The 27,500-nt window shown below is 40.3% G+C and overlaps 1 protein-coding gene across 2 annotated transcripts in view; it reads left to right on the plus strand.

Moving 5' to 3' along the window:
• Positions 1-27,500, plus strand: part of megf6 (multiple EGF like domains 6) — a 57,162-nt gene that overhangs the window by 10,131 nt on the left and 19,531 nt on the right. For both annotated transcript variants that reach the window (XM_058413006.1, XM_058413005.1), the window contains exons 5-18: positions 11,126-11,248; positions 16,584-16,706; positions 17,684-17,809; positions 17,924-18,046; positions 18,459-18,581; positions 18,720-18,857; positions 19,245-19,367; positions 20,480-20,602; positions 20,786-21,016; positions 21,135-21,266; positions 25,029-25,157; positions 25,311-25,439; positions 26,630-26,764; positions 26,883-27,017. In XM_058413006.1, the coding sequence (XP_058268989.1) occupies positions 11,126-11,248; positions 16,584-16,706; positions 17,684-17,809; positions 17,924-18,046; positions 18,459-18,581; positions 18,720-18,857; positions 19,245-19,367; positions 20,480-20,602; positions 20,786-21,016; positions 21,135-21,266; positions 25,029-25,157; positions 25,311-25,439; positions 26,630-26,764; positions 26,883-27,017 (1,893 nt within the window). The remainder of the gene's footprint in view (positions 1-11,125; positions 11,249-16,583; positions 16,707-17,683; positions 17,810-17,923; positions 18,047-18,458; positions 18,582-18,719; positions 18,858-19,244; positions 19,368-20,479; positions 20,603-20,785; positions 21,017-21,134; positions 21,267-25,028; positions 25,158-25,310; positions 25,440-26,629; positions 26,765-26,882; positions 27,018-27,500) is intronic.

The raw sequence follows: 27,500 nt of genomic DNA on the forward strand, positions 1-27,500 counted from the left end.
AAAGTAACTGTAAAACTGTGTAACACTCCACGATGTTCAAATGTAGTGTACCTTTATGACCTTCGATCTGACCTGATGTTGTAGCAGTGTTGGTTTCGTCCACTCTGACCTCAGTACTGATGAAACGCTCCCTCACAACACCATGCTCCCACCACTATGCTTCACTTCAACAACACGAACACTTGAACAGATTTCCTTATACATCCAAGTCCTCTGTTTACTTCAAGTCCAGTTTGGTTTCTGACGAATGCTGGAAGTCTCCAGTTTCTTCACCCAGCCCCCCCCCACACACACACATTTTCCCTGTGGCCAGTCATGCTGTTGGTTTGTTAAAGGAAAGTGGTCAAAAGTGTTAATAAAAGATTACTTACATAACAAATATTATCTTTTCTAATTCAAGGTATCAGCATGGCTATTTTCTGTGTGTGTGTTTGTGTGTGTGTGTGTGTGTGTGTGTGTGTTTGTGTGTGTGTGTACAGGAAGTGTAAAGGTGAAAGTTTTTTCCTTTGCCTGGGGTTAGCAGTCCTTCCATCACCATCACACACATCCTGCCACTGATTTGTGTGTGGGTGTGTGTGAGTGTACACTGGTGTGTGAACTCTGGCAGGAATTTGTCACTGTCCGTTTGTGTGTTTGTTTTAGTCTGTCGTTTGAGTTTACTATCAGCTGGTCATTCACTTTCACTAGAGGGGTTTTTACATGACAAAGTAGTGTTGTGTGTTTTGTGTGTGTGTGTATATGTGTGTGTGTGTGTGTGTGTGTGTATGTGTGTGTGTGTGTCATTGCCCAAGGCCAAGAGGACACAGCTTTGCTTTATAGCCTCTTTCAAGTATTTCTGACAAGTGCAGCTTCTTTGTAGTTGCTTTGAAAGCCAGTTGATCTCGCCTGAATTTCTGATGATCAAAACAGAACAGAACTCTCTCTCTCTCTCTCTCTCTCTCTCTCTCGCCCCCTCATCTTTCTATCTCCCTCTCTCTCTCTCTCTCTCTCTCTCTCTCTCTCTCTCTTCTTCTCCCTTTTTATACCCTTCTTCTCCATCTCTTATGCTTCTATCACATCTCTCTCTCTCTCACTCTCTCTCCCCCATCTCTCTCTCTCCCTCTCTCTCTATTATTCTCCCTTTTTATACCCTTCTTCTCTATCTCTCATGCTCTATCACACCCCCCCCACCCCCCGAGATAAAAAAGTAGATCATAAAGTTTTATAGGACAACTTTATGTAGGAGAAAGTAAAGGAGAGAATCAGGGCAGGATTGTGATGTGTGATGATTTGTGTTTGTAAATTGTTCATTCTGAATAATAATGTATTTATATTTGTTTACATCTCTCTCTCTCTCTCTCTCTCTCTCTCTCTCTCTCACCATTTCATGATCTTTTCTCCATCTGGTGAAACAGAACTCTCACACGACTTCCCAGCCCCTGCTTGTAAACAGGTGTATCAGTGAAGATCAGCATTTAATTTCGCTTTCTGAATAATGAAGCTTCTGTTAACTTTTGGGTTAAAAGATTTAGAATAATTTTATATAATGTTTGTAACATTTCTCCATGACATCTTTATCTATATAAATGTTAATGGAATACAAACAGTAAGGTTTCTATAATGTTAGTTTTTATTAGTTTTGGTTTTTAAAGCAGCAGGCATTTGTAGAACGTTGCAGGAACATGTGAAGAACTTACTGAACGTTCATCATGGTGTGTTTTCAGACTTGTCCTTGCAGTAAGTGAGGCAGAGATGTGATTGATAGAACAGATAAAAAGTGCAGTTGATGCTGCTAAAGCTATTAAGGCCAGATGACTCGGGGGAGAACCGCATGGGGCTGTGGACAGGAGGCAGAAGGTTTTCTCACTGCCTTCAGACTGTAGATGTTCCTCTGAGTAAGAACAAGGAGCTGCTCAGCTGAGACCTAATGACTGATTCTGTGCATTCAGCTGCTGTAGCTTCAGCAGGTGTGGAGGAGATTTAGTTACTTCAACAAAAGTCATTACACTTCACCTTTCAGTACCAGGTTTAAAGGTGTGTGTGTGTGTGTGTGAATATAATTGATTTAGTTTTGGATGTAGTGAGCAGGGCACAGTGAGTAAATTTCAGAGCTTGAATCCAAGGTTAGAAGCATCACATAGAGAGTTCAGCTCAGTCTCAGAGCCTCACATGTTTACTGAGCAATCAACTAACTGAGCATTTGATGATGTCATAGTGTTTCTCATTAAGCAGTTGATGATGTCAGTGTTTCTCATTAAGCAGTTGATGATGTCATAGTGTTTCTCATTAAGCAGTTGATGATGTCAGTGTTTCTCATTAAGCAGTTGATGATGTCAGTGTTTCTCATTAAGCAGTTGATGATGTCATAGTGTTTCTCATTAAGCAGTTGATGATGTCATAGTGTTTCTCCTTTAGCAGTTGATAATGTCATAGTGCTCCTTCTTTAGCAGTTGATGATGTCATTGTGTTCCTCCTTTAGTATTTAGTATTTCTCCTTCAGCATTGATGTGTGTTTTTGAGCAGCGGATGATGTCATAGCGTAGTGTTTCTCTTTTAGCAGTTGATGTCATAGTGTTTCTCCTTCAGCAGTTGATGTCATGTTGTTGCTTTCTTTAATTATTGACGTCATGGTGTTTTTAAGTAATTATTGATAGCATCGAGGTCCTGATGTCTTCACCATTTGATATCATGATATTTTCTTCTTGAGCATTTGATGATGTAATGGTGTTGTCTTCATGAACATCTGATGTCATGATGTTATCTTCCTGATGATGTCATAGTAGCACTGACTAAATTGTTGACAGCAGTCTGGAGAATTCATTTATCATTTGATGTAAAACATGACGTCTCTGGCACCTGAGAGCGATATCTGATCGGTTGAAAGCTCCTGTCCTCAGCCGTGTCGCTTTAACTGTTCAGAAGGTGGTTTAGAGGTGCAACAAAGCCATGAAGGAAGCTAGCTTAGTATTAGCTGCTTGAGTGTGTCTGTTCTTTTGCATGGAAGCTGGTGTGAAGTGTTTGTGAGGGTTTGTCAGATTTTATTAGAAGAAGCCTCAAGAGAAGAGAAATAAAGACTAGACAGATAGACACATTCTGTGTTGGAGAAAGAGTAGCATGGAGAGATTTATCATGTTGATTCATGAACTTAATATTCATCGTTTGGGGCAACATTGGTGCGCACACACACACACACACACACACACACATACACACACACACACAGTTCTGTTTCCAATCTAGGATGTCAGTGTGTTCAGTCTGTTCTGTGTTAATGCCCCTGTTTTGGCCCCTAGTGCTGTCTGAAGCTCATTACAACACGACCATGCTCTGAGACACTGGAACCATTTCTCACACTGTCACTGGGATCTACCATCCAGCATCCAACATCTAACATCCAGCATCCAATATCCACATCTCTCTCTCTCTCTCTCTCCCTCTCTGTCTCTCCCTCTGTTTGAGAAACACTGATGTTATGTGGCAGAAGAAACACAAGGTGTCGAGTCAGTGAACCAGCACTCTGACTCAAAATCATGAGTCAGCATTTTCTGTTAACAATCTGAGCATATAAAGACTAAGAAAGCAGCAGGAGGTAGACGGGAAACCCTCAGGCACAGAGTCTCTCTCTCTCTCTCTCTCTCTCTCTCACACACACACACACAGTTGTAAGCAATAAACACTCATACTTGTGTACAGCTGCACAGACTACACAAATTCTGTTCCCAGGGACCAGAGCCTTATTATCAGACCCTTCCTGCCCACTGCTCTGTATTTAGATGAGGTCAGGTGATCATGTTGCCCAGTTAAAAAAAGAAAATCTATAAAATTAAACCTCAGGTAAGAAGCAGGTGGCTGTATTTGTGATAAATGAGATGATATGCAAGCAATAATACACAGAAGTGTGACGTTATGAATAAATACGTTAACATTGGTAAAAAATAATAAAAAATTTGACAAAAATAAACTCACAGTGGAGGAAGAGTTGCTGCAGATATTGACGAGGATTATTTTCAGCACAATGTATTTCATTTGGCAAAGAACAATCTTTTCTAATTCATTAAATAGTAAACTCTTTCTATTTTTACTTTTTATTCTGAATTCTGTGGACCATCTCTAAGAAAAATTTCTTAACTTCTTAAGTTATAGCAGCTGTAAACAGTCATTTCCTCACCGCCTCAAAAGAGGAAGACACCAATATCCTGAATATAAGCCAGAAACTCATCTGTGTCCCGAAGGTGGAAAAGAAACTGGTACAAAGTTCTGACACTGGAGACTCCTTCCCTGAACCTCCCTGGTGATGAACAGTTACTATAGAAATGAGTTAAGAGTCTTTTTGTTTGGATTCATGTTCATGTATGGATGGTTAATGGCTTTCACAGAGACTGTAAAAGCAGTGTGTGTGTGTGTGTGTGTGTGTGACTATTTCTTTAAAGTCGAATGTACAGGTGTACAAATACACAACCTTTTCCAGTGAGCTGTGTGTATTGCATTTGGAGCAATTTTAAGTAAAAGTAATCATATTTAAGTCGTGTTCACCTATCCCTACTATTAACCACATAAATTCCAAACCGTCTGTGTGTGTGTGTGTGTGCATAGGTTTGTAATAAAGAGTCAGGAAACTGAAGTCAGTGTTTACACAGGGCTCAACACGGCTGGTCTGGTGTTAAATCAGACACCTTCAGCTGTTTATTGTAGGGCTTTACACCTCACTGTTATGGTGTGTGTGTGTGTGTGTGTGTGTGTGTGTCCGAAATACTTGAGAGATGACAGCATTTTCTATTTCTTTAAACTGACTTAATCTTAGGCAAAAGTTAGAAAGTCATCTAAAAAATTCATTCGGGGTTGCAGTAGTAACCATAAGCTTCTGGTTTGTGGGAAGGATTAAACAGAGACATATACAGACAGGGACTGTGGCATCGTGTGTGTGTTTTCAGTCTTCGCCATTGTGTTACTGTGTTTGTGTCCTTTAATCAGGTTTCCTTGATAAAGTGAGCGCTCTCGGCTGTAGTATGTATGATGATTCCGTCGGTTCCTGTGCTAACAGTAAGAGAAGATCCTTCACCTTCTTAATGCATGCGCTCGAAATGTGGAGGATGTGTAAAGACTAGCAGCTGAACCTGATTAACTAATAAACGGCCCCAGCACTGTACAAGGTCTGCATACGTTTAGCGCTGATTTCTGTGCGAGTCGTTACAGTGTGTCTCCTGGGGCTCGGAGACAGCGGATATTCCTGAGACAGCCTTCTGTGCACCGTCATCAATGGACTTTCCATCTGAGTTTATGCACTGGAGAAAAAGGGGACTCCAAAAGCCAAGAAAAAAATAATAAATGAGAGAGAAAGCGAGGGAGACGGAGTCATTTTCCCAAAACAATACTGTTTTGATGTCTTTAAATAAATATCCATCTTTGTGCCCAGAACAGAAACCTCAGGTTGTTGTAGGAATTCGCTGTAACCACTGACCCTCACGCTATCCCAAATATTTCATATGAGTTTCATACCATTTTCATATGTGAGGCTGTTTTTTGTGGTTTGTTCCATTTTCGCTATTTATATGAGCTTCATGGCTTGTGTATCTGTTTTGCTTCTTTACAATAAGAGCATTTACATGGACCCTAATATCTGTGAATCTCTTAAAAAGTGAATAATGAATCGCTTAATGATGCCGGTGAAATACAAGACTCCTCTCTGAATATTTTCCCAGAAACTGCTGATACAAACGGCGGGATCTGTCGCTGATGAAGGCTTGAACGAATGCTAATCTACTGAACAGATACTGAACGCTCATTTCTCATCCTGATTCACCTTTTCAGCCCCACTGAGCTTCCATATATTTACTATGGCATGAGTCTCACGTCCTGTTTGGTGACATTGCAGGCAAGTTCATTTGCAGCTTACGGACATATCGTCCTCTGTATCAGAGGTTTTGTTTGGATTGGTTTTACTATGGTGTGACCCAAAGTTTTTAAAGATTGGACCATATTTGGAAGGAAAAACAATGTGCTTGATATTAACTTCATGGTATCAGAGGAATTGAAGTTTTATGACATTTCATTGTGCTGTTATTATTGTAAACAGATGTCCAGATTAGTCAGATGGACACTAGATCAGATTAGACACTAGATCGTTTGATTGGCCCTCATCAGAATCGCTGTGGATTAAGCTGAGACTATATCTATCACTATTTCTATTTTTATAAAGGTTCATAAAAAGCATGTGAAGTGTTACACAGGCTGCTGTAGACCGTCATGTCAAAAAATTTCAAATTATACAAAATACAAATTATTCTCAGTACAGTTCTGCAGTAGAATCTGGACGAGACCCGGTTTCACTTTAGAGTCGAATCGAACAGATTTTAATCTTGTCAATCATATTTTATAATGCTAGGGTACAGCGTACAGCAGGGCTGCATTTCCTATGAATTCATTCTTCCTTTCCCTAAAGCCTCTGTTCTGAGTCTGTAAAACAAATCAGAGCTTGTTTCTGTTTCTGGTTCATTCTGAGTAACCCATAACTCAGATTTATTTTGAAACCAGGATGGTGCAGCATGGATGGAGAAAGAGCAGACTCATAATAAAAGAGCTACGGTCAGTGCGTTAGAGCTGTTTCTAAAAAACTTGGGCCGGTGTCACTTTCATATGTCATAAATAAAACAAAAGAAGTATAAATCAAAGCGTCTGTGTGCCGTGCGGCTCCTCAAACGCACTGCTGAACTGTGTATGTGGGTCTGCAACCAACACTTTCTGTCTTCTGATCATATGATGAGTCTAATTGTTGAGCTGAAAAGGTGTAAGGAGGTGAAAGACTCTGACACACGCCAGTCTCGTCTCCACCCATGTTTGTGGTTTTCATGGAGAGGATGTGAAGATGAATCCAAGAATGGAGGTGTAGAAGGTTATTTACAGATGATGATATTTTCTATGCTGACCTGGAGCTTAAATGTGAAGCAACTCGGATGAAAATTTTTATCCTGGAAATGAATGAGATGCTCCTTTCAGGTGACAAGAGAGACCTTGCCCCTAGTGGTGGAGTCATACGGCTAAAATGATACCCATGTGAAACCTTAGGCATGATCATGGAGTTGCTGTTCTAATGAGCTCCACTTTCCTGGAAGGTTTTCCACTAGACTGTTGGAGTGTGGCTGTGGGGATTAGTGATCATTCAGCTACAAAAGCATTAGTGAGATCAGACACTGATGTTGTAAGAGTGAGGAGGTCTGGGGTTCAGTCAGTGTTTAGTGGGGTTGAGTCAGGGCTCTTTGCAGGACACTTGGGTTCTTTACTCTAACCTTCACACACCATGTCTTCCTGGAGCTGCTTTGTGCACAGAGACATTGTTGTGCTGGAACAGGGTTGTGGGACCATATACGAGTGTGATACTGTTGGCCATGTAGTGTATCTTGGGATTTTAAAGAGATCAGTAATAGTGTTCATCACTGTACCAGTCTGTGTTGATGAAAGAGGAGCAAACAACGTAAAAGGTCTGCATCTTCTGAATCCTACATCATGCTGCATAACACACATGGTCTGAGGCAATCTAGCAGCCAGCAGATGTGGTATGGTAACTTATTGGCTAAGGTGTTAGACTACTGATCAGAAGGTTGTGAGTTCAAATCCCAGGTCCACCAAGCGTCCACTGCTGCCCCCCTGAGCGAGGCCCTTAACCCTAATTTTCCCAGTTGTATAAAATGTGATAAATTGTAAGTTGCTTTGGATAAGGGCAAATGCCAGACTGTTTCTTTTTAGACATATTAAAAGCACAATCTAGAATGTGGAGGTGCGTCCAGACACTGACAAAACCGAGGTAAACAAAGTTCGGTGCAAAACACAACATGTGATCATCTCACAGTTAAACACCCGAGAGAGTAGTGACGCTAGCCAGGGTCAAATATACAGTGATGATGAAGCACTGAATCTCATAACCAACACTGACAAACCACTAGCATGCTAGCTCAACCTACTGTATTACATTAGCTACAAAAACTACATGTGGCCAGTGAGCTAGCTCAAAAATGAGCTGAAACATTCAGCAAGAATCTTTACCTCTCAGCTGCTCGGCTTTACGCTAGGGATAGGTTAACTTGTAATATTTTCCATATCATCACGATGTACCACTTCTTTGTCTTTCTATCCTTCCGCCCTGTGTGTCAGTTTCAGTCACTGGAAGATTAATTAGAGTGAAGTGAACAAAACACAGATTTGATCTGAGAATTGGGGGGCTGGGGTCGAGAGAGAGAGAGAGAGAGAGAGAGAGAGAGAGAGAGAGAGAGAGAGAATTGAAGAGAGGGAATGACATATAGGTAGAGGTAGAGATATAATGGAATCGAAAATCAAGCCACGTTAATTCATCAAGATTTACATGTCAGTGGTCTGTTCATTCCTGATGATGATGATGAAGATGATGATGATTATGCAGAACTTTAGAGATCAAGTGTGGGTGTGGCCTGGGATGTTATCATGGCGACCCATCCTTGGTTTCTAGGGATCTGCAAACATGCAGCCGGAGACAGGTGAAGATAAGGAAAAAAGACATAACAAAGCAGGTGTGTAGTTGTAGTACTGCTGTGTAGCCTGTGTAATGTGAAATAATGTGATGCCTGGAGTGTGGTTTTGGTTTTGATTGTTGCTGCAGACAGAAAATCAGCGCAATGTGCTCAGTAAAGACATCACAGGAAGTTGACCTGAAAGTTGACTTGAAATAACTCAGGCCTTATTTAGGAAGGTTTTCTACTCAGATAAGATCATAAGTTCTTCTGAAGTTAAGAAGAAATCTGTGAGGGTGTATCGGTTGGGTGTGGAGGATGTCGGGTGATTGACAGGTCCAGGCTGGAGACCTGCTGTATTGGTAACAGTATCAGTTGAGATCTGATTAATTCAGATTAAAAAGTCTGATATCTGGTGAGAGACAACCACTCTTGGAGGACAAGAGACGGTGTGTCATCAACAGAGAAGCGATAAGATGCACCATGAGATGTAATCACTGATCCCCAGGGGTTTAGTATATGAGAAGAATGAAAGAGGAGTAAGTGCTGACCCCTGAGGGTCTCCAGGAGGAAGAGTGTGAACTGTTTGAAAGCTTTAATGTATGTGTGTGTGTGTGTGTGTGTTATTTGCAGACATTATTACAGAGCATGTACTAAAGGAAGTGACTTAACAAGATGTAAATAAACAAGAAAGCTGGAAGCTATTTGAACACTGTGTGTGTGTGTGTGTATGAGAAGTGGATGAAGGGTTCAAGAACAAACAGATGTGAGAGCATCGAATAGCCAGCTCTGTTCTTCAGCGGGGGGTTTCATTAGAAATACCTGTGACGTTTCCGTGCAGACTCTGGGCTCAGTGTTGGAGAGATCGGTGGAAGGCATCTGGGTCTTGTCTCATCATACAAACACAAACACAGAGCTGCCAAGTGACCTCTGACCTCCTGATTATCAAGTTTAAGAGACATGCTGAGTTTTTGTGTGCTCTCTCTTGGTCAGTGCTTCCTTCTTTGTGTACTTCATTTCATTTATATTTAGTCATCTCTTTATCCTGCTCAGGGTCTCTGTGAACCTGGAGTGTGTCCCATGAACAGACAGAGGGATGATTCATTTCAGGAAGTTTGTTGAGCTCCTAAGAATAAGACTGAGCTAAAATAGTTTCGTCACCAGGTAGAGTTTGTGGAACATCTCAGTTCTAGCACTTATGTGTTGAGAAATTCTAGAACATCATTAGTTAAAAGTCCTCATAAAAACATATCCGGTTCTGTAGAGTCTCTTAGAGTGATGGAGGCACAAATAAAACCTGTATACGTACCTGTATATTAAAAATTAAGATGATGTCATTCATGTACAAGAAATAAGCCTTCTTCTCTTACATAGATCTATTAATTACAACCCTTTATGATAGGAAAACACTTTAATGCAGGATTTGATATCGAAGCTTTAAGGGTTCTCCAAGAGTGAGAAAGAGAACCAAAGATCCTATAAGGCAGGGGTCCCCAAACTTTTTTTTCTGTGAGGGCCACATCATTTTTCCTTTCTTTAATGGGAGGGCCAGGTCAGTCTGTACCAGAAAATGACATGGGCTGGAGTGACTTCTAGTATTATTGTGGAGATTTGATCATGAATTTAAATGTATTTATTAAGCCTTCTAATGCTAGAATAGTTTATTATTTTGTTATGCATCATACAGACAAATGTTTTGAAATTTCTTTTCAAGAGATATATAGCCTATTAAAAGAGCATTATAACTATCATAATGGCATTTTTTCATATTCAGTGCTATTCAGTGACCAACTCGCCCATTGTTTGGCAAAAATTAGCAGTTGTGCTGTGTCCGGCACGTCATTGGTCTTATCCAGTGCTAATGCAAAAAATTAAAATGTCTCCTGCAGCTGGGCATTTTCCCGCTATTTCTTGAATTCTTCTGGTGATTGTACTTGTGGATAGACTCACCGCATTTAAGACGTTTTTTTATCGGGAAACACCTCCTCCGCAACAGCATTCATACATTTCTTGATGAACTCACCATCACTGAATGGCCTAATGCTGGTGGCAATCAACTTTGCTACCTGAAAGCTAGTTTGAAAGGATGACTGGTTCAGCTGGGTTTGGCATACAAACGTATTCTGCTGAGTTGATAGTCCAGTTTTTAGCTTCGACACTTTGTCTGCTCTCATTTGGCCTTGCAGGCTAGCATACTGGTCTCTGTGGTGGGTTTCATAGTGTTGATGCAGCTTGTATTCTTTGAACACAGGCACTCTTTCCTGGCCCAAGGGCGGGGGGTGATTGATAGGAGGAGCTCTCTAGTGACATTCACTAGAGACTGAGCTCTAGTGATTCACTGCCCAGCAGGGGGCCGTGGTTGGGGACCCCTGGTTTAGAGGGCTGGTCCAAATGTGGAGGCGGGCCACATTCAGCCTGTGGGCTGTAGTTTAGGGACCCCTGCTATAAGGGTTGTAAATATGTGTAAGGCTGTGTTTTGAAATCTAAGGCCACATTTGGGCCCTTGAGCTAAAAATGATCTCAGTTATGTTTGAACTAGTTGCTGCCAAAAGATTAAATCTAAAACAATGTCTGAAATTTCCAAATCCTCAGTTTCTTGGTGATTTATATGAACCTAATGTACAATGTGGGTCATTCACCATGATCTCTCTCTCTCTCTCTCTCTGCAGATGTGAATGAGTGTGAGAAGTCAAACGGAGGATGTGAGGGAACATGCTGCAACACCATCGGCAGTTTCTACTGTAAATGCCCTGAGGGCAGTACACTCGGACCGGACGGCAGAACCTGCCAGGGTAACAAACACACGCTCTCCATGTTATTACTAACACAATACATCATCTGATCATTACAGGAGGTTCATTCGAGGCTAGCTTTAAGAACAAGGTCACCAGCAACATGGAATGTTTTATATTAAGCTATCAAAAGCTCTTAAATCTAATCTTCTGGAACTTTCACAGCATCCTAGAATTTTTATGGACGGGAAGTGCTTGTCAAAAATTTCAGCTTCGGACATTTTTTGCCTTTCAGTTAGTATTTCGCTGCATCATACATATTTAGAAAAGAAAATGGCTAAAATTGAGTACATCATAGTCACAGAATGAGCTACGAGGCGATTGACAGGAAGGAGATTTAACAATTAAACCTTTGCTAACTTGTTACTAGAGTTGATTAGCAAAATATGGAATTCTTTGCTAAATACCAAAGCTGTGGTATGTATAGCGTATAGTTTATAGCGTAGACTCGCGAAACACTGGGAGTTTGGATGAAATTAGTTAACAGTGATCAAATTTCAATTTCAGTTTTGTGGCTTTGACCCATTAACCTCTGATATACAAATGATAAAAGGTGGACAAAAAAAAATTGGAATCATTTCACTGCACAACCTGCATACTGAGCTAGCTATCTAACTTAGCTAATCTAATGCTAGTGATGAACTCAGTCATGCTTGCTGTGGTGTGTTTTGTGTAGTGCAAATGAATGACTTATCTACTGAAATTCCCTTCATGCTGAACTGTGAATCTTCTCTGTATTACTGCACTTAATTGGCTAACTAGCTTTACATATAGGTATTACATTAAATAAGTGACCACTTTTTAGCCTAGTTAGCTTTCAGGGCAGGAAAACCTTGGCCTGGGTATCACACTGGATCTTTTACTAGTCTGACAGAAGAGCTAGTTTATGATTTCCACCATCCCTGAGACACATAAGCACATGCCAGCATTGTTTTAGGAGAAAGAATCTGCTGAGTGAACTTACCACACGGTGCTGTTGTGCTGAACGCTGTGTTCTGAGTGAACTACAGGTCTCAGGGTGCAGAAAGTGAGAGATAGTGAGAGATAGAGAGAGAGAGACAGAGAGAGACAGAGAGAGAGAGAGAGAGAGAGAGAGAGAATGGGTGAAAGGGCAGCAGTAGCTTCTTGTCATGTTTGAGAAAAAAACAAGAACTGATAAAGTGCTGAATGAATACAGAATACTGTGTGTGTGTGTATTGAAATAAAACAGTGACAGAGAGAGCAAGAGATTGAGAGAGAGAAGATCTTTATAAAAGTGTAATGGCTCTCATGAGATGTAGAATGCTTTTCCATATAGAAGCAGGGATTAAATTCAGTCATGTTCTTGGGTCAAAGATCTACCTCTATCTCATTTACAGAAGGTCACTGAGCAGTCAAGGGACACACTCATCCGTTCAGTTCCTTGTTATCTGCAGCGACGTCTTGCTCAGATCAGATCTAGTGTCTGAAGTCATACATGTGATTAGGATTAGGACGTATCAGAATGACAGAACAACAACATCTAAAAATCTCAATAATGGTGGTATAGCAACTCTTACAGACTTACTACAGCAGCACAATGTCCTTACTGTTTATTAATGAGTGACACCTGCTACTGAGATCATTCATAAAAATAAAAATAACTCAATACAAGAGTGGTGTAATGATAGCTGTAAGGATGTGTGGAAAGTATTTTTTTTATTTTATTTAATTCACACCAATTTGTAGAGAGCAATTTTTTGCTTTTTTAGTAAATGTCATGGTTTTAAACCATTTATAGCTCAATGTATAGTTAAGGCTCCTGTTATAACTTACGTTATACCCATTTTATTTATATAAAATATGGGCTGTTTTCTGGAACACACACACACACACACACACAGGAAGCAGGTCTGGAATGGATATGTTCAGCAGATGTTGGAATGGACAGGTAGATTCCTCCTGAGGAAAGCTGGATATGTTTGTGTTCCCTGCGCACAGAAGCATGTTCCAGCATTCCGAAAACATTCCAAATGGATGTTCCAGAATATCTCAAAACTACAGAACCTTTTTTTACGAGGCTTCCTTTACACAGCAGCGATCATTAAAGCTGGATGTTGGAAGTTGAAAACGTTGCAGCTGCTCGCCAAAGAGATAAATATCTGCGGTCTGGTTTATTAGAGTATGCTAAATGGACGAGTGAGGAAAAAAAATGAGTGAGGAAGGTATCATTAACCTCTGAAACCAGACCCCATGCCAGAGAGGAATCAGACGTGAAAAGCGGGAAATTTATCACTTTTATTGGAGTGACAATCCAAACACGTACCACACAGGAGAGCAAAGCCTTAATTGCATTGTTCATATGTTGCTTCATTTCTTCAGATTTTAAGTCACTAGGTGGTGAAGGTGTGACGTTTTCAGTCTGTCTGAGATTCTCATTAGTTGAATATTGCAGGAACGAGGGGCTGAAAGTTTTATGTTGAATTATTCTTGCAACCAGTGGTTGAACTTATTAGATTTTGAAACTGATCCAAACATGGTGAAGGTCACAGCAAGGTCAAAAGGCTTTTATTGTCATTTCAATCATATGCAGTACACAGTGAAATTTAGAAATATAGAAACAACGTTCCTCCAGGACCTGGTGCTATGTAAAGACACAGCTACATAAGACAATACAAGACAAGGGCTAAAAAGTGAAACAATGAACGTACTGACATGGGTTAGGGTAGCCCTAACCCCTAAACCCTAACCATTTATTCATTCATTCATGTTTTTATTCATGAATAACCCCTAAATATTAACCCTAACCTTAAACCTTCATACTTAACCCTAACTCCTAATCCTAACCCCTAACTCTAGCCCTAAACCCTAATTCTAACCCTAATGCTAAACCCTAGCCCTCAACTCTAACCCTAAACCCTAACCACTAATGCTAACTTTAACCCTAATCCTAAACCATAACCCTTAACTCTAACCCCTAACCCTTATCCTAAAACCTATCACTAAACTCTCACCCTGAACCCTAACCCCTAATCCTAACCTTAATCCCAAACCCTTAACTCTAACCCTAAACCCTAACTCCTAATCCTAAACCCTAACCCTTAACTCTAACCCTAAACGCTTACTCCTAATCCTAATCCCTAATTCTAACTCCTAATCCTAACCTCAACCCTAACTCTATAGTGCATGTGTACAACCTGGTGCAAACAGTGCAAGAAAAGAGACAGTGCAAAGAGACAACACAATACACTACAAGAGAGATATATAAAGATGGTGCTGACCAGTGAACAGTCTGCTGGAGACAGAGACTGAAGTGTCCCTGTGGATGCTGCTAGGATGAGTATTTTATCCCAGCTTTGCATTTGAATGAATGTAATTCCCTTTTTGAATCACTTCCATCACTGTGTTGCAGTTGTGTTAGATTGAAATGCAGTCACAGACCTGAGCTGGAGAATCATTTTTCACCGAGATTAAACCACAACCACATGCAAGATCAGTGCAAAGATTTCTATTTTAATTACACTCATCAGTCTACAGCTCAAATTCTGCTTCCTCAAAAATGCATCAACAAATGAATTATAAATACAATGTTATAATATAACTTTTTTAATTATTAAAAACTACAAATGTATTCCTACGATTTAATTTTGTTTTTTTAAAGTTACTGCTGTGTCTAAGTCCAGCTTCCACATCCGTCCACTTGGGCTTTAATTGTGGTTTTGAAACCACAGTGAGGTCATGTTACTGAAACCGTTAAAGAATTAATCTGAAGCATATCAGAGCCATGACATGAGCTGTGTGTGTGTGTGTGTGGTTTAATGACATGTATTAAAGCAGAAACAGAGCTCACATGTGTTTGTCTCTATCTCTTGTCACACTCCAGTTACAGTGAACACTTCACGCTTTATCCGAATCCCATGTGAGCGTGTGCTTTACTCTAAACTGTTGACTATAAAGGACTCTAATGGCCTCAAAGGTTTAATATGTTTGTGAAGTGGTTGTTTGACTGTAATCTTTCTTGCCTGCCTCTAGCTCTTCTTTATTAAGACCAGTAATGTCTCACCTAATAAACAACACACTTCTTTTAATCTGTGAATGGTTCAAGCAGGAACGGATGACATCGCAGACTGGATTAAATCCAAATTGTGTTTCAATTCTATTGTGATAAAAATGTGCTTTCAGGAGAAAGACTAGCATGACTAGTATGACTAGCAGGACTAATTAACTGTTAATAAATATTCTGACTTTTGTGGACGGAGCAGTAGCACCATTAGTGGACTAATTAGGGCTAATTTCTTTCTAGTCCAGACTGTAGATTCATGCAGATTGTAGCTGCCCCTTAGAATCCACTGAAGCTAATTGATTTAGATCTGATTCCCTGACTTGTTGAGTACACAACAGGTACAATAGTGTGTGTAATAAACATGAAGAGGTGAATGACTTTCTCAATAATTTACCATTGATATGGACATTCACATAAAACTTTCATTAAACCTTAAAGGAGAAATTCACTTCCGGAAGTGTATCTTTCTTCAGTAGTAAAGAAATGATGTTTTTTGAGGAAAACAGTTCAGAGAGCTCTAAATGATCCCAGCCAAGGAAGAAGGGTCTTATCTGCCCAAACCATCTGTCATTTTCTTAGCAAATAAAAAATTGTATACTTTTTAACCACAAAAGCTTGTCTAGCACTAGCTCTGGGATGCGCGTCAATGATGCTACATAATACGTAATCACGCCGAAAGGTCACGTGTGACGTAGGCAGAACTACAGACCCAGTGTTTACTAGTGTGAAGAAGAAGGACTGCTCCGAAGTTGTTGCTTGTGGAATGACAAAGTTATATGTACCATTTTGTTAGTAAAGAACATTTGACTAATTTGCACTTCCTTGGCCTTTGCTCGTTTGTTTTGTAAACACTGGGTCTGTAGCTCCGCCTACGTCACGCATGGCCTTTTGACGTGTTTACGTAGTACTAGCTAGTGCTAGACGAGCTTTTGTGGTTAAAAAGTATACAAGAAAATGAGCGATGGTTTGTCTAGATAAGACCCTTCTTCCTAGGCTGGGATTGTTTAGAGCTCTCTGAAGCTGCATTTAAACTGCATTTTGGAAGTTCAAACTTGCGGGCACCATTGAAGTCCACTACATGGAAAAAAATCCTGAACTGTTTTCCTCAAAAAACATCATTTCTTTATCACTGAAGAAAGAAAGACATGAACATCTTGGATGACAAGAGGTGAGGAAATTATTTGTAGTTTTTTGTTCTGGAAGTGAACTTCTCCTTTAACGAATGAGAAGTTGCGGTTTCTCTGCTACATTGTAAAAAGGTGATCTGTGAGTGTGTGCATGTAAATGTGTGTGTTTGTGTGTGTGTATCTGCAGATCTAGATGAGTGTGAGGAAATGAACGGTGGATGTCAGCAGAACTGCGTCAATACACTCGGATCGTACTACTGCGAGTGCGGCGAGGGTTTCCGCATACATGCAGATGCTCGCACATGCATAGGTAAGTGCCAGATATATACACCGTATAACCACATGCACACACAGTGCGTAGATACATAAACTAAATACAAAACATATGAGACACGAGTTGACACAATAGAGTATAAACAGACAAACCTATGGAGGATAAACATAGAAGAGGTGAACACAGTAGGATAGAACAGGCACATGGCTTTTTTGAGGTTTATTAAAATATTAAAATGTCGATCAGTGCCAGGTTCTGTGAAAATGTGAAGATAAAAACAGTGTTTTGATGATTTGAGTCCTCAGTTGTTTGTCTCCATGCATGAGAGAAGCTGCTTTTCGCTGTCACATGACTCCGTTCTGGTTAAATCATCAGCCTGAAGCTTGGCCATGTTATCACTCTGATGAATCTGATGTAGTCAGCATTAGACCTCAGCTCTGAACTTCCCCTCGTTCTGATATCAAACACAGTGCTGGCTTCTCAAATCAAACCTATTTTTAAAGCTTTAGATTGTTATATTAAGAAAGAAACTGGATATGAATACATGATGTGGGTTAAACAAGTAATAAAAATAACAGTACACATAGGAATAGGACGCACCCTTTTTTCATTTGCTTGTCATATTTCAGTTGACTGATTTTTCTAGCTTTTATTTTCTGTCCAAGTGAAAATGGATTGGAAAAATAAAAGAGAGAACCAAAAAAGTTCAGATTCCTGTTTAATCTAAATACAGATCTGAATATATGAAGCACTAAACAAATACAGATCCAGATAGTGCGACTCACTTAATGTTGTGTGCAGTCAAATAATAGGATGATTATTTACTCTTAATAATATATTAGAAAAAAATTAGAAAATATATCTTTAATAAATGCAAACTAATAAAAAAGGTTCATTTATATTTATTACTATATAATAAAAGGATCTAATATATATACACCATTTTTAGGCTTTCAGAAACTTACTAATGAATCGTGTGTGTGTGTGTGTGTGTGTGTGTGTGTGCACTGTAGCTGTGAACTCTTGTGCAGTAAAGAATGGAGGTTGTGAACAAAAGTGTCTGGACCTTGGAAATGACCACTACAAGTGTGAATGTCGACCTCAATACCAGCTCAAGAGTGACGGCAAACACTGTGAATGTAAGTACCCAAACACACACACACACACAAACGTGCTGGTGCTGAAATAAAATCCTGTATATAATTTGTATATGGACCACTGGCTTAAATGTGTATGTGTGTGTGTGTGTGTAGTGAAGGACCCGTGTTTGCAGGGTAATGGTGGATGTGGTCAGTTGTGCAGCAGTGATAATGGAGTTCCAGAATGCAGATGCAGACCGGGATACACACTCGCTTCAGACCGCAGGAGATGTGACGGTAAAATACATGCACAGAAAAAGATTACCACTGATTCTTGAGAAATATAACAATATAACACAACTCCAAAACAGATTGTGAGCATGGTGCTGAAGTGAACTGTGAAGTTTTTCTGAAGGTTTGATTATCTGAGGGTCTGATTATCTGAGGGTCTGATTATCTGAAGGTCTGATTATCTGAGGGTCTGATTATCTGAGGGTCTGATTATCTGAGGGTCTGATTTTCTGAAGGTCTGATTATCTGAGGGTCTGATTATCTGAAGGTCTGATTATCTGAGGGTCTGATTATCTGAAGGTCTGGTTATCTGAGGGTCTGATTTTCTGAAGGTCTGATTATCTGAGGGTCTGATTATCTGAAGGTCTAATTATCTGATGGTCTGATTGTTTTCCTTGAATTTGTTTTCTCTCCTCAGATGTGGATGAGTGTGTATCTGGCCGAACCGGGTGTGCTCATGGCTGTGTGAACACTAAGGGCTCCTTCAGGTGTGTGTGTAACCCTGGATTTGAGCTTGGGGTGGATGGGAAGCAATGCTATCGTGAGTACACACACACACACAGTTTCAGCCATTGTTCGAAGCCCTGATTAGACTGAGCCAAGTACTAAAACCTTGCTGAACTCTTTGTTTGTTTGTTTATTTGTGTGTGTGTGTGTGTGTGTGTGCGCGTGCATGCAGGTATTGAGATGGAGATAGTGAACGGCTGTGAGAAGAATAACGGAGGTTGCGCACACCAGTGTGAACACACCAACATTGGCCCCGTCTGCTCCTGTAACCGCAGCTACCAGCTCGCTGATGATCTCAGGATGTGTATAGGTATACAACTTTACACACACACACACACACACAAACTGAAAAGAATGCTTCAACCTTCAAGATTCAGACATAACACTATACCTGCTCCTTAACATGCATTTATCTGGACGATCTGGCATCCGTGACTCCAGTCAGCAGCTTTACTTTGATGGACAGTGTAGTGTCCAGAATGGTGTCCTGTGTTTGGATCCAGCCTCAGGAGCATCTGAAGCTGAGTTTGGATCCACTTTATTGAGCTGACGTGCCACTGAAGGCTCTAAAACCTGTGACATGGAACCCATGGCTCTGAAAACACTCACTGCACTGACCATGCAGCAGTTAAAAAAATAATTAAACTGTTAAGAGGAATTTCCTCAGTGTGTGTGTGTGTGTGTGTGTGTTTTCCAGACACTGATGAGTGTGAAACTAAAGAGTCATGCTGTCATCACGACTGTAAGAACTACCCAGGAGGCTACGAGTGCAGCTGCAAACCCGGATACACGCTCGGCTCAGACGGCTGCTCGTGTAACGGTGAGAGTTCGACATTTACTCTATAGCCTCTAATGCTGATTATTTATAATTGTGTGTAATGCAGCCTAATTCTGATTATACACTTATTTATTTATTTGGTTGAGAGTGTGACCATTGTTATTAAAAGCGGGGACTTTAACGACGGACATAACCAGAGCCTAATAATAAACGATTTTTAAAAAGCATGTTATTTAAAAATAATTAATTTTTTAATAATAGAAAAATCTGATCAGTGATAAGATCAAACTTTAACATGGATGGAAGAAATCTCAAGTCTAATCCACTTTGGTGTGTAATTTATCAGACCCCACTGTTAGGCCTGAAGTGTGGTATTTCTTACTCATGCTGTAAATGATGACCATTGAAAAAATCATCGTCTTCATCACCATCAGCAGCATCCCTACATTAACACTTCAGTTTTTAATTTAATTTAATTTAATTTAATTTAATTTAATTTAATTTAATTTAATTTAATTTAATTTAATTTAATTTAATTTAATTTAATTTAATTTAAACTTAACCAAATATGAATAAATCATGAGAACTGATGTTAAACTTGATTTATGAATTGACCTTTAATAAGCTATTAATAACTAATTATTACTTAATGACTAACTTAATATATTATATTAATATTAATAAAACTTAATAAACTACATAGAACAGATTTTATTTGATTTAGCATTTGCAATAATGTCATACTGAATATTGTAACGTGATTATATATAAGACTGGACTCAAGTGGACAAGCTGTCATCGTCATATCAGTAAGAGTCCATGGTGAGGGTCCGACCACTGGACAGCAATAATGAGAGCAACACGGACAATATTTAGAAATAATTAGAAACCAAAAACATTCTCACGGTCACCCTCAAATCCAGAAAGCACAGAAGAACACTAAATCTCGGCACAGACAGAGGAAAACAGCAGGACTCATCGTAGGGTTAACATAATATAGGTGAACACAATCAGGTAACACAGCAGTGACAGGAATTGGGGGCGGAGTCAGGACAGAAACATAAACCCCAGAGAGTAGAGTTTTACTGCAGTGATCAGAACTGAAATGAGAAATCAGTATTTTGGTAATCATTTGTGTTTGTTGTTGTTTTTAGACGTTAACGAGTGTTCGCTCGAGACTTCCGGCTGTAATCACTACTGCATCAACATACCAGGATCCTACGAGTGTTTCTGCAGGGAAGGTTTCCAGCTGGACCACAATCAGCACACCTGTATTCGTGAGTACTACACAAACACACAACTACACACACACACACACACACACACTGCGTCTTTTTCACTAATAACAATTGAATGAGTGATTTATTGCTATGAAATCAGGAGATCAGCAGCAGTGACTCAGGATTGCATTAAATGATGTGTGTGTGTGTGTTTGTGTGTGTGTGTGTGTGTGTGTGTAGCTCTATATGAGAGTGATCTTGAACCTGAAGAAGAGGATGACTCGGTGGTTGATGAAGAACAGTTAGAAGTGCTCCGTCTTCCTGACCTGCTGTTCCGTCGACCGCCTCAGCTCCTGCAGTACACCGCCGCTCTACACACACCTTATGACACAGACGACACACACACACCCTACTCAGGACACACACGCAGCCGAGAGCAAAGAGGAGAACTCACCATGATTAGCAAGATCAGTAAGACAGGATTACACACACACACACAACATGGTGAATCAGAGCAGATTTATGAAGTAAGTCTCAATATTGTTTGTACTCACAGTTTATATATATGTGGTGTGTGTGTGTGTGTCAGTGTGCGTTGCCGGATCGTTTGGTGAAGACTGCAGTGTTTCCTGTGAAGACTGCAGTAACGGCGGTGTGTGTACAGAGGAAAGAGACGGCTGTGTGTGTACAGCAGGCTGGGCCGGCATCACCTGCAACCAGAGTGAGTCCAAGACATCAGAGTCAAATCTAGGAGTCAGAGCTCTGAGTCAGAGCTCTGAGTCAGATCTCAGAGTCAGATCTAAGAGTCAGACCTAAGCGTCAGAGCTCAGAGTCAGATCTAAAAATCAGTTCTCAGAGTCAGATCTCAGAGGCAGAGCTCAGAGTCAGATCTAAAAATCAGTTCTCAGAGTCAGATCTCAGAGGCAGAGCTCAGAGTCAGATCTAAAAGTCAGTTCTCAGAGTCAGATCTAAGAATCAGATTACTCATTACAGCACAGGTCTGAGACCTTAGATCTGACTCTAAGCTCTGACTCTAAACTGATTGGTCTGAATTACGAATGGAATGAAAAGCTGCACCCACACCGCCCCTTTCTGGATAAGATTGGACACCCCAGGTCTAACAGAATAGGAGTGTTTTTTGATCAGACTTTTTAAGTTATAGGACATTGAACATGTCATCATTTGCAGTGTTACAACCTGAATCTGAAATGAACTTAATATTTGTGATTAGATCTCAAATGGAATAATGGACTTTAGCTAGCTGATGAAGAAACATGAAACAATTACCTCGGGTTATTGCCCCCTAGTGGACTAACAATGATCTCTTTTTGTGAACTTTATTTCCTAAAGAATAAATTCTTACTGAGGATGGAAAACTTAAGGTAACCATCATTAACATCCAGCTTCAAAATCACAATCAGATTCAACGGAGAACCAGAAGGAAAAAAGAGGAACTAAATCAGGAACCATGATGTGTAATGAACTGAATGGAGCAGGATTAGAGACAGGGACAGAAAGCAGACCAGATAAAGATACTGACTCATTGTCATAGACAAAAGACTGACTATTTAATGGAGAAGTTCTGGAAACTGAGCCAGGAATGAAGCAGCAGATGACTGGAATCTGTCTTTCAGCTTACGTTCCCCCTCCAACTCTCAGCTTCCTCGCTATTTCCTCTCATAATGAAGCTCAGGCTCGGTGAAGACGCGTGTCTTTGAATGAAAACCGTCTGGTTCTTCAGTTCTCTTACTCTGAGCTTCTGTTTCTCACGTTTTTCTGAAGACCTGCTTGATGAACTTTGTATCATCAGCAGTATTGATTATGTGACTGTGACACTCTAATCTGAGAAAGGATTTTGTGTAGATGTGTAAGTGTTAAGAAGTTAATACCTAACTCAGTGAAGGCTTTCTAAATATGGCTGCTAACAGCATTTCTCTTCAAACTTAGCAGGATTGCTAAAAAAAAAATAGCATTGCCAGAGAAATGTTCAAGTGTCTCTCCATCACATGAAAGCTGAAAGTTTTCACAGAAAATCTTCACCGTTTCTTTTGGTTCATTAGGTGACTACTTAGTCTCCAACCATGTTGGAGACTCGGGTTCGAACTCGGGTTCGCCATCGTTCCAAGCGGAGTCGGAGTCGGGGGGGAGTTACACAATCCTTGATCTTAGCTAGCTAGCGCTTGATTACCTAGCTAGCTCACCAACTAGTGTTTCATTAGGAGTATATTAATCCTTGATCTCAGCTAGCTAGTGCTTGATCTTAGCTAGCTATCGCTTGATTACCTATCTAGCTCACCTACTAGTGTTTCATTATAAGTTTATTAATCCTTGATTCTAGCTAGCTAGCACTTGATTACCTATCTAGCTCACCTACTAGTGTTTCATTATAAGTATATTAATCCTCAATCTTAGATAGCTAGCGCTTTATTTCCTAGCTGGCTCACCTACTAGTTCTTAATTATAAGTATATTAATCCTTGATCTCAGCTAGCTTTTGCTTGATCTTAGCTAGCTAGCGCTTGATTACCTATCTAGCTCACCTACTAGTGTTTCATTATAAGTTTATTAATCCTTGATTCTAGCTAGCTAGCACTTGATTACCTATCTAGCTCACCTACTAGTGTTTCATTATAAGTTTATTAATCCTTGTTCCTAGCTAGCTAGCGCTTGATTACCTATCTAGCTCACCTACTAGTGTTTCATTATAAGTTTATTAATCCTTGATTCTAGCTAGCTAGCACTTGATTACCTATCTAGCTCACCTACTAGTGTTTCATTATAAGTATATTAATCCTCGATCTTAGATAGCTAGCGCTTTATTTCCTAGCTGGCTCACCTACTAGTTCTTAATTATAAGTATATTAATCCTTGATCTCAGCTAGCTATTGCTTGATCTTAGCTAGCTAGCGCTTGATTACCTAGCTGGCTCACCTACTAGTTATTATAAGTATATTAATCCTTGATCTCAGCTAGCTAGTGCTTGATTAGACCATGTGCTGTTATGGAGCGTCTGTGAAACACGTTAGAGCCTGTAGTTCTAGCAGCTAGAAACAGTTCATTCACCAGCTCATTCTCTCTCTCTCTCTCTCTCTCTCTCTCTCTCTTTCACTTAAAGCTAATAAGGAGCAAAAAGAACAGAGTTTGTCACACAAACTGAGAGACTGGAAAGAGTCTCCTCTCATAAAGCTTCACCGGAGCTGTTAAATAATCAGACTTATATTATGTGAGCATCTGTCACACAAGCTCCTGTGCTAGTTGTTATTATAAAAGCACAAACGATGCTAGCATATATCTGTGATTTGCCTTGAACTTGAAGCTACATTATACAGAAGATTTATCATCAATCGTCTGACCAATCAGAGCGAGGAACTGACCTGCGCTGTGGCCTGAAGGTTGATATTTATATAAATAAATCATTTCTGTTAGTGAGCTGGTTGCTCAAGTGTTCTTCTGAAGAACACATTTCCTTCCTACATGTGTACTGCTGCACACACACACACACACACACACACACACAGAGCTACAGACTGATCAGGTTTCTCTCTGCGGTACCTGTGGTGCATTCATGCATTAGCAGTTCCTCCGTGAATTCATTCTGAAATGGCAGAGTGTGGAATGTGGGGGACTGGGTTTATCAAATCCAGATGGGAATTCTGTTCCTCACACACACACACACACACACACACACACACATTGTGTACATGTTTTTCTGGCACTATAAGATACACATTTCATATAAATTCTCCTGCAGGCTTTTTAGATGTTTAAACATTATATCATGTTTAAGAGTAACTCCAGGTCACTCACGTTCACGTCTCTCAGACTCGCCGATTTCTCAGAAACATGGATTGTAGTTTATTTTGTGTATTTCAACTCTCAACATCATAAAGTGTAGAGATAAAATTACACCAGCAAATTATTTATGAAAGTGAAGAACGTTTCCTACACTGACCCGAGATTAATACTGTACTTAAATGTTCTCTCTCTGTGTCTGTCTCACTCTCTCTGTGTCTGTCTGTGTCTCTCTCTGTCTGTCTGTCTCCCTCTCTCTGTGTCTGTCTGTCTGTCTGTCTGTCTGTCTGTCTGTCTGTCTCTCTACCTCTCTCTCTCTGTCTGTCTCCCTCTCTCTCTGTCTGTCTCCCTCTCTCTCTGTCTGTCTGTCTCTCTGTCTGTCTGTCTCCCTCTCTCTCTGTCTGTCTGTCTGTCTCTCTGTCTGTCTGTCTCCCTCTCTCTCTGTCTGTCTGTCTCTCTGTCTGTCTGTCTCCCTCTCTCTGTGTCTGTCTGTCTGCCTCTCTCTCTGTCTGTCTCCTTCAATCTGTCTGTCTGTCTGTCTGTCTCCCGTTCTCTCTGTGTGTCTGTCTGTCTGTCTGTCTGTCTGTCTCTCTCTCTCTCTGTGTCTCTCTCTCTCTCTCTCATTCTGTCTGTCTGTCCTTCTGTCTGTCTCTCTCTCTCTCTCTCTCTCTCACTCTCTCTCTCTCTCTCAGCATGTGTTGAGGGGATGTATGGTGTTGGCTGTAACAGTGTGTGTGTGTGTCAGAACGGTGGGCGCTGTGATCCAGTGAGCGGGAAGTGTCTCTGTCCTCCTGGGGTCCAAGGCCTGCACTGTGAAGATGGTACACACACACATATACACACACGCACACACACGCACACACATGCACACACACACACACACACACACAACTGATCACTTGGCCTCATCAACAGATGACCTAAATCTTCTTGACCTCTGTGTTTCTGCTCTGACGCGGTGTGTGTGTCCTCAGGATGTCCTCAGGGCTTTTTCGGGGTGTTCTGTCGGAGGAGATGTAACTGCCCCAATAACGGACGCTGTCACCGTGTGTATGGAGGCTGTTTCTGTGCTGCTGGACTATATGGAAGATTTTGTCATCTGTGTAAGTGTCATTTACTACTGATCTGAATACTGAATACTGATCTGAATACTGACCTGAACACTAAATACTGATCTGAATACTGATCCAAATACTGAATACTGATCTGAATACTGATCCAAATACTGAATACTGATCTGAATACTGATCCAAATACTGAATACTGATCTGAATACTGATCTGAACACTAAATACTGATCTGAATACTGAATACTGATCTGAAGACTGACCTGAACACTAAATACTGATCTGAATACTGATCCAAATACTGAATACTGATCTGAATACTGATCCAAATACTGAATACTGATCTGAATACTGATCTGAACACTAAATACTGATCTGAATACTGATCTGAAGACTGATCCAAATACTGAATACTGATCTGAATACTGATCTGAACACTAAATACTGATCTGAATACTGAATACTGACCTGAACACTAAATACTGATCCAAATATTGAATACTAATCTGAATACTGATCCAAATATTGAATACTGATCTGAATACTGATCCAAATATTGAATACTGATCTGAATACTGATCCAAATACTGAATACTGATCTGAATACTGATCCAAATACTGAATACTGATCTGAATACTGATCCAAATACTGAATACTGATCTGAATACTGATCTGAACACTAAATACTGATCTGAACACTAAATACTAATCTGAACACTAAATACTGATTTGAATACTGAATACTGATCTGAATACTGAGCTTAATACTGATTAAAATACTGAATACTGATCTGAATACTGTACTGAATACTGATCTGAAGACTGATCCAAATACTGAGTACTGAGCAGAAGACTGATCTGAATACTAAATACTGATCTGAATACTGATCTGAATACTGAATACTGAGCTGAAGACTGAATACTGATCTGAATACTGAATTAGTTATCTGTATACTGATCTGAATACTGAATACTGACCTGAACACTGAATACTTATCTGAATACTGAATACTGATTTGTATTCTTATCTGAATACTGATCCGAATACTGAATACTGATGAGTGACTGCCAACAAAATTCACTGTGTGTGAGACAGAGGTATATAGTAGGCAGGAAGAGGAAGTGAGATGGAGGTATATAGTGAGCAGGAAGTGGGAAGTAGTTACAGTAAATAAGTTACTTCGTGGCTAATGAAACTCTGTGTTGTGTCTCCGGCTGGATGAAGCGTGTCCCAGGTGGACGTTCGGGACTGGATGTTCACACGACTGCGACTGTGTTCAGGAGAATTCGCTCGGATGCAACGCCCAGAACGGGACGTGTAACTGCAAACCTGGGTACCACGGCAACCACTGCCAGGCAGGTGCGCTGGGACAAGATACTTCATATAATATCAGAAGTGCTGAGTGATGTGATGCAGCAGTAATAATGAGTAGAATTGATAGAATTCAACAGACAAACTCATCTGTTTCTCTCTGCAGAATGTAGTGCTGGCTTTTACGGCACTGATTGCCGAGAGCTTTGTGACTGTCCTGGCGGTTCATCATGTGACCCCAAAACAGGAAAATGTCAAGAAAAATGTCCTCCTGGGTTTTATGGAGAGGAATGCCAACTGGGTGAGAGACAAATCTTCCTCTTATAAATGCCCTTATGTGTAAAAAGGAGCAGGGAGCTGGAGTTAGTGGTAATATTTTTTCTTACACCTCTATACACTTTAAAATCCCGACTCAAGGTAGCTTTAAATTTGCTTTACTCTGCTGCCCTCTAGCGGTAGATAATGATCAGTGCAACACCGGTGACATGAAGCAACCTGAACATCCTCATGATCACAATGTTAAATCTTCCACATGACAAATAACTTACAGGACCAGGTGTTAAATTATACCGTGTGTGTGTGTGTGTGTAGTATCTTAGTGCAGTTACCTCACAGACATCACATTAGTGCTGATTACGATGAAATGCCTTGTATGATGAGATTTAACTGTCAGAAGTGTGTGTGTGTGTGTGTGTGTGTGTGTAAATATTATTAAAGGGTTTCCTTCCGATCGCATTGTGGAAACTTGTTTTTGTTCCAGTGAAAGACAGAGTAACTGCTGAAG

Source organism: Hemibagrus wyckioides, linkage group LG17, assembly GCF_019097595.1.
Source record: "Hemibagrus wyckioides isolate EC202008001 linkage group LG17, SWU_Hwy_1.0, whole genome shotgun sequence".
NCBI lineage: Eukaryota > Metazoa > Chordata > Actinopteri > Siluriformes > Bagridae > Hemibagrus > Hemibagrus wyckioides.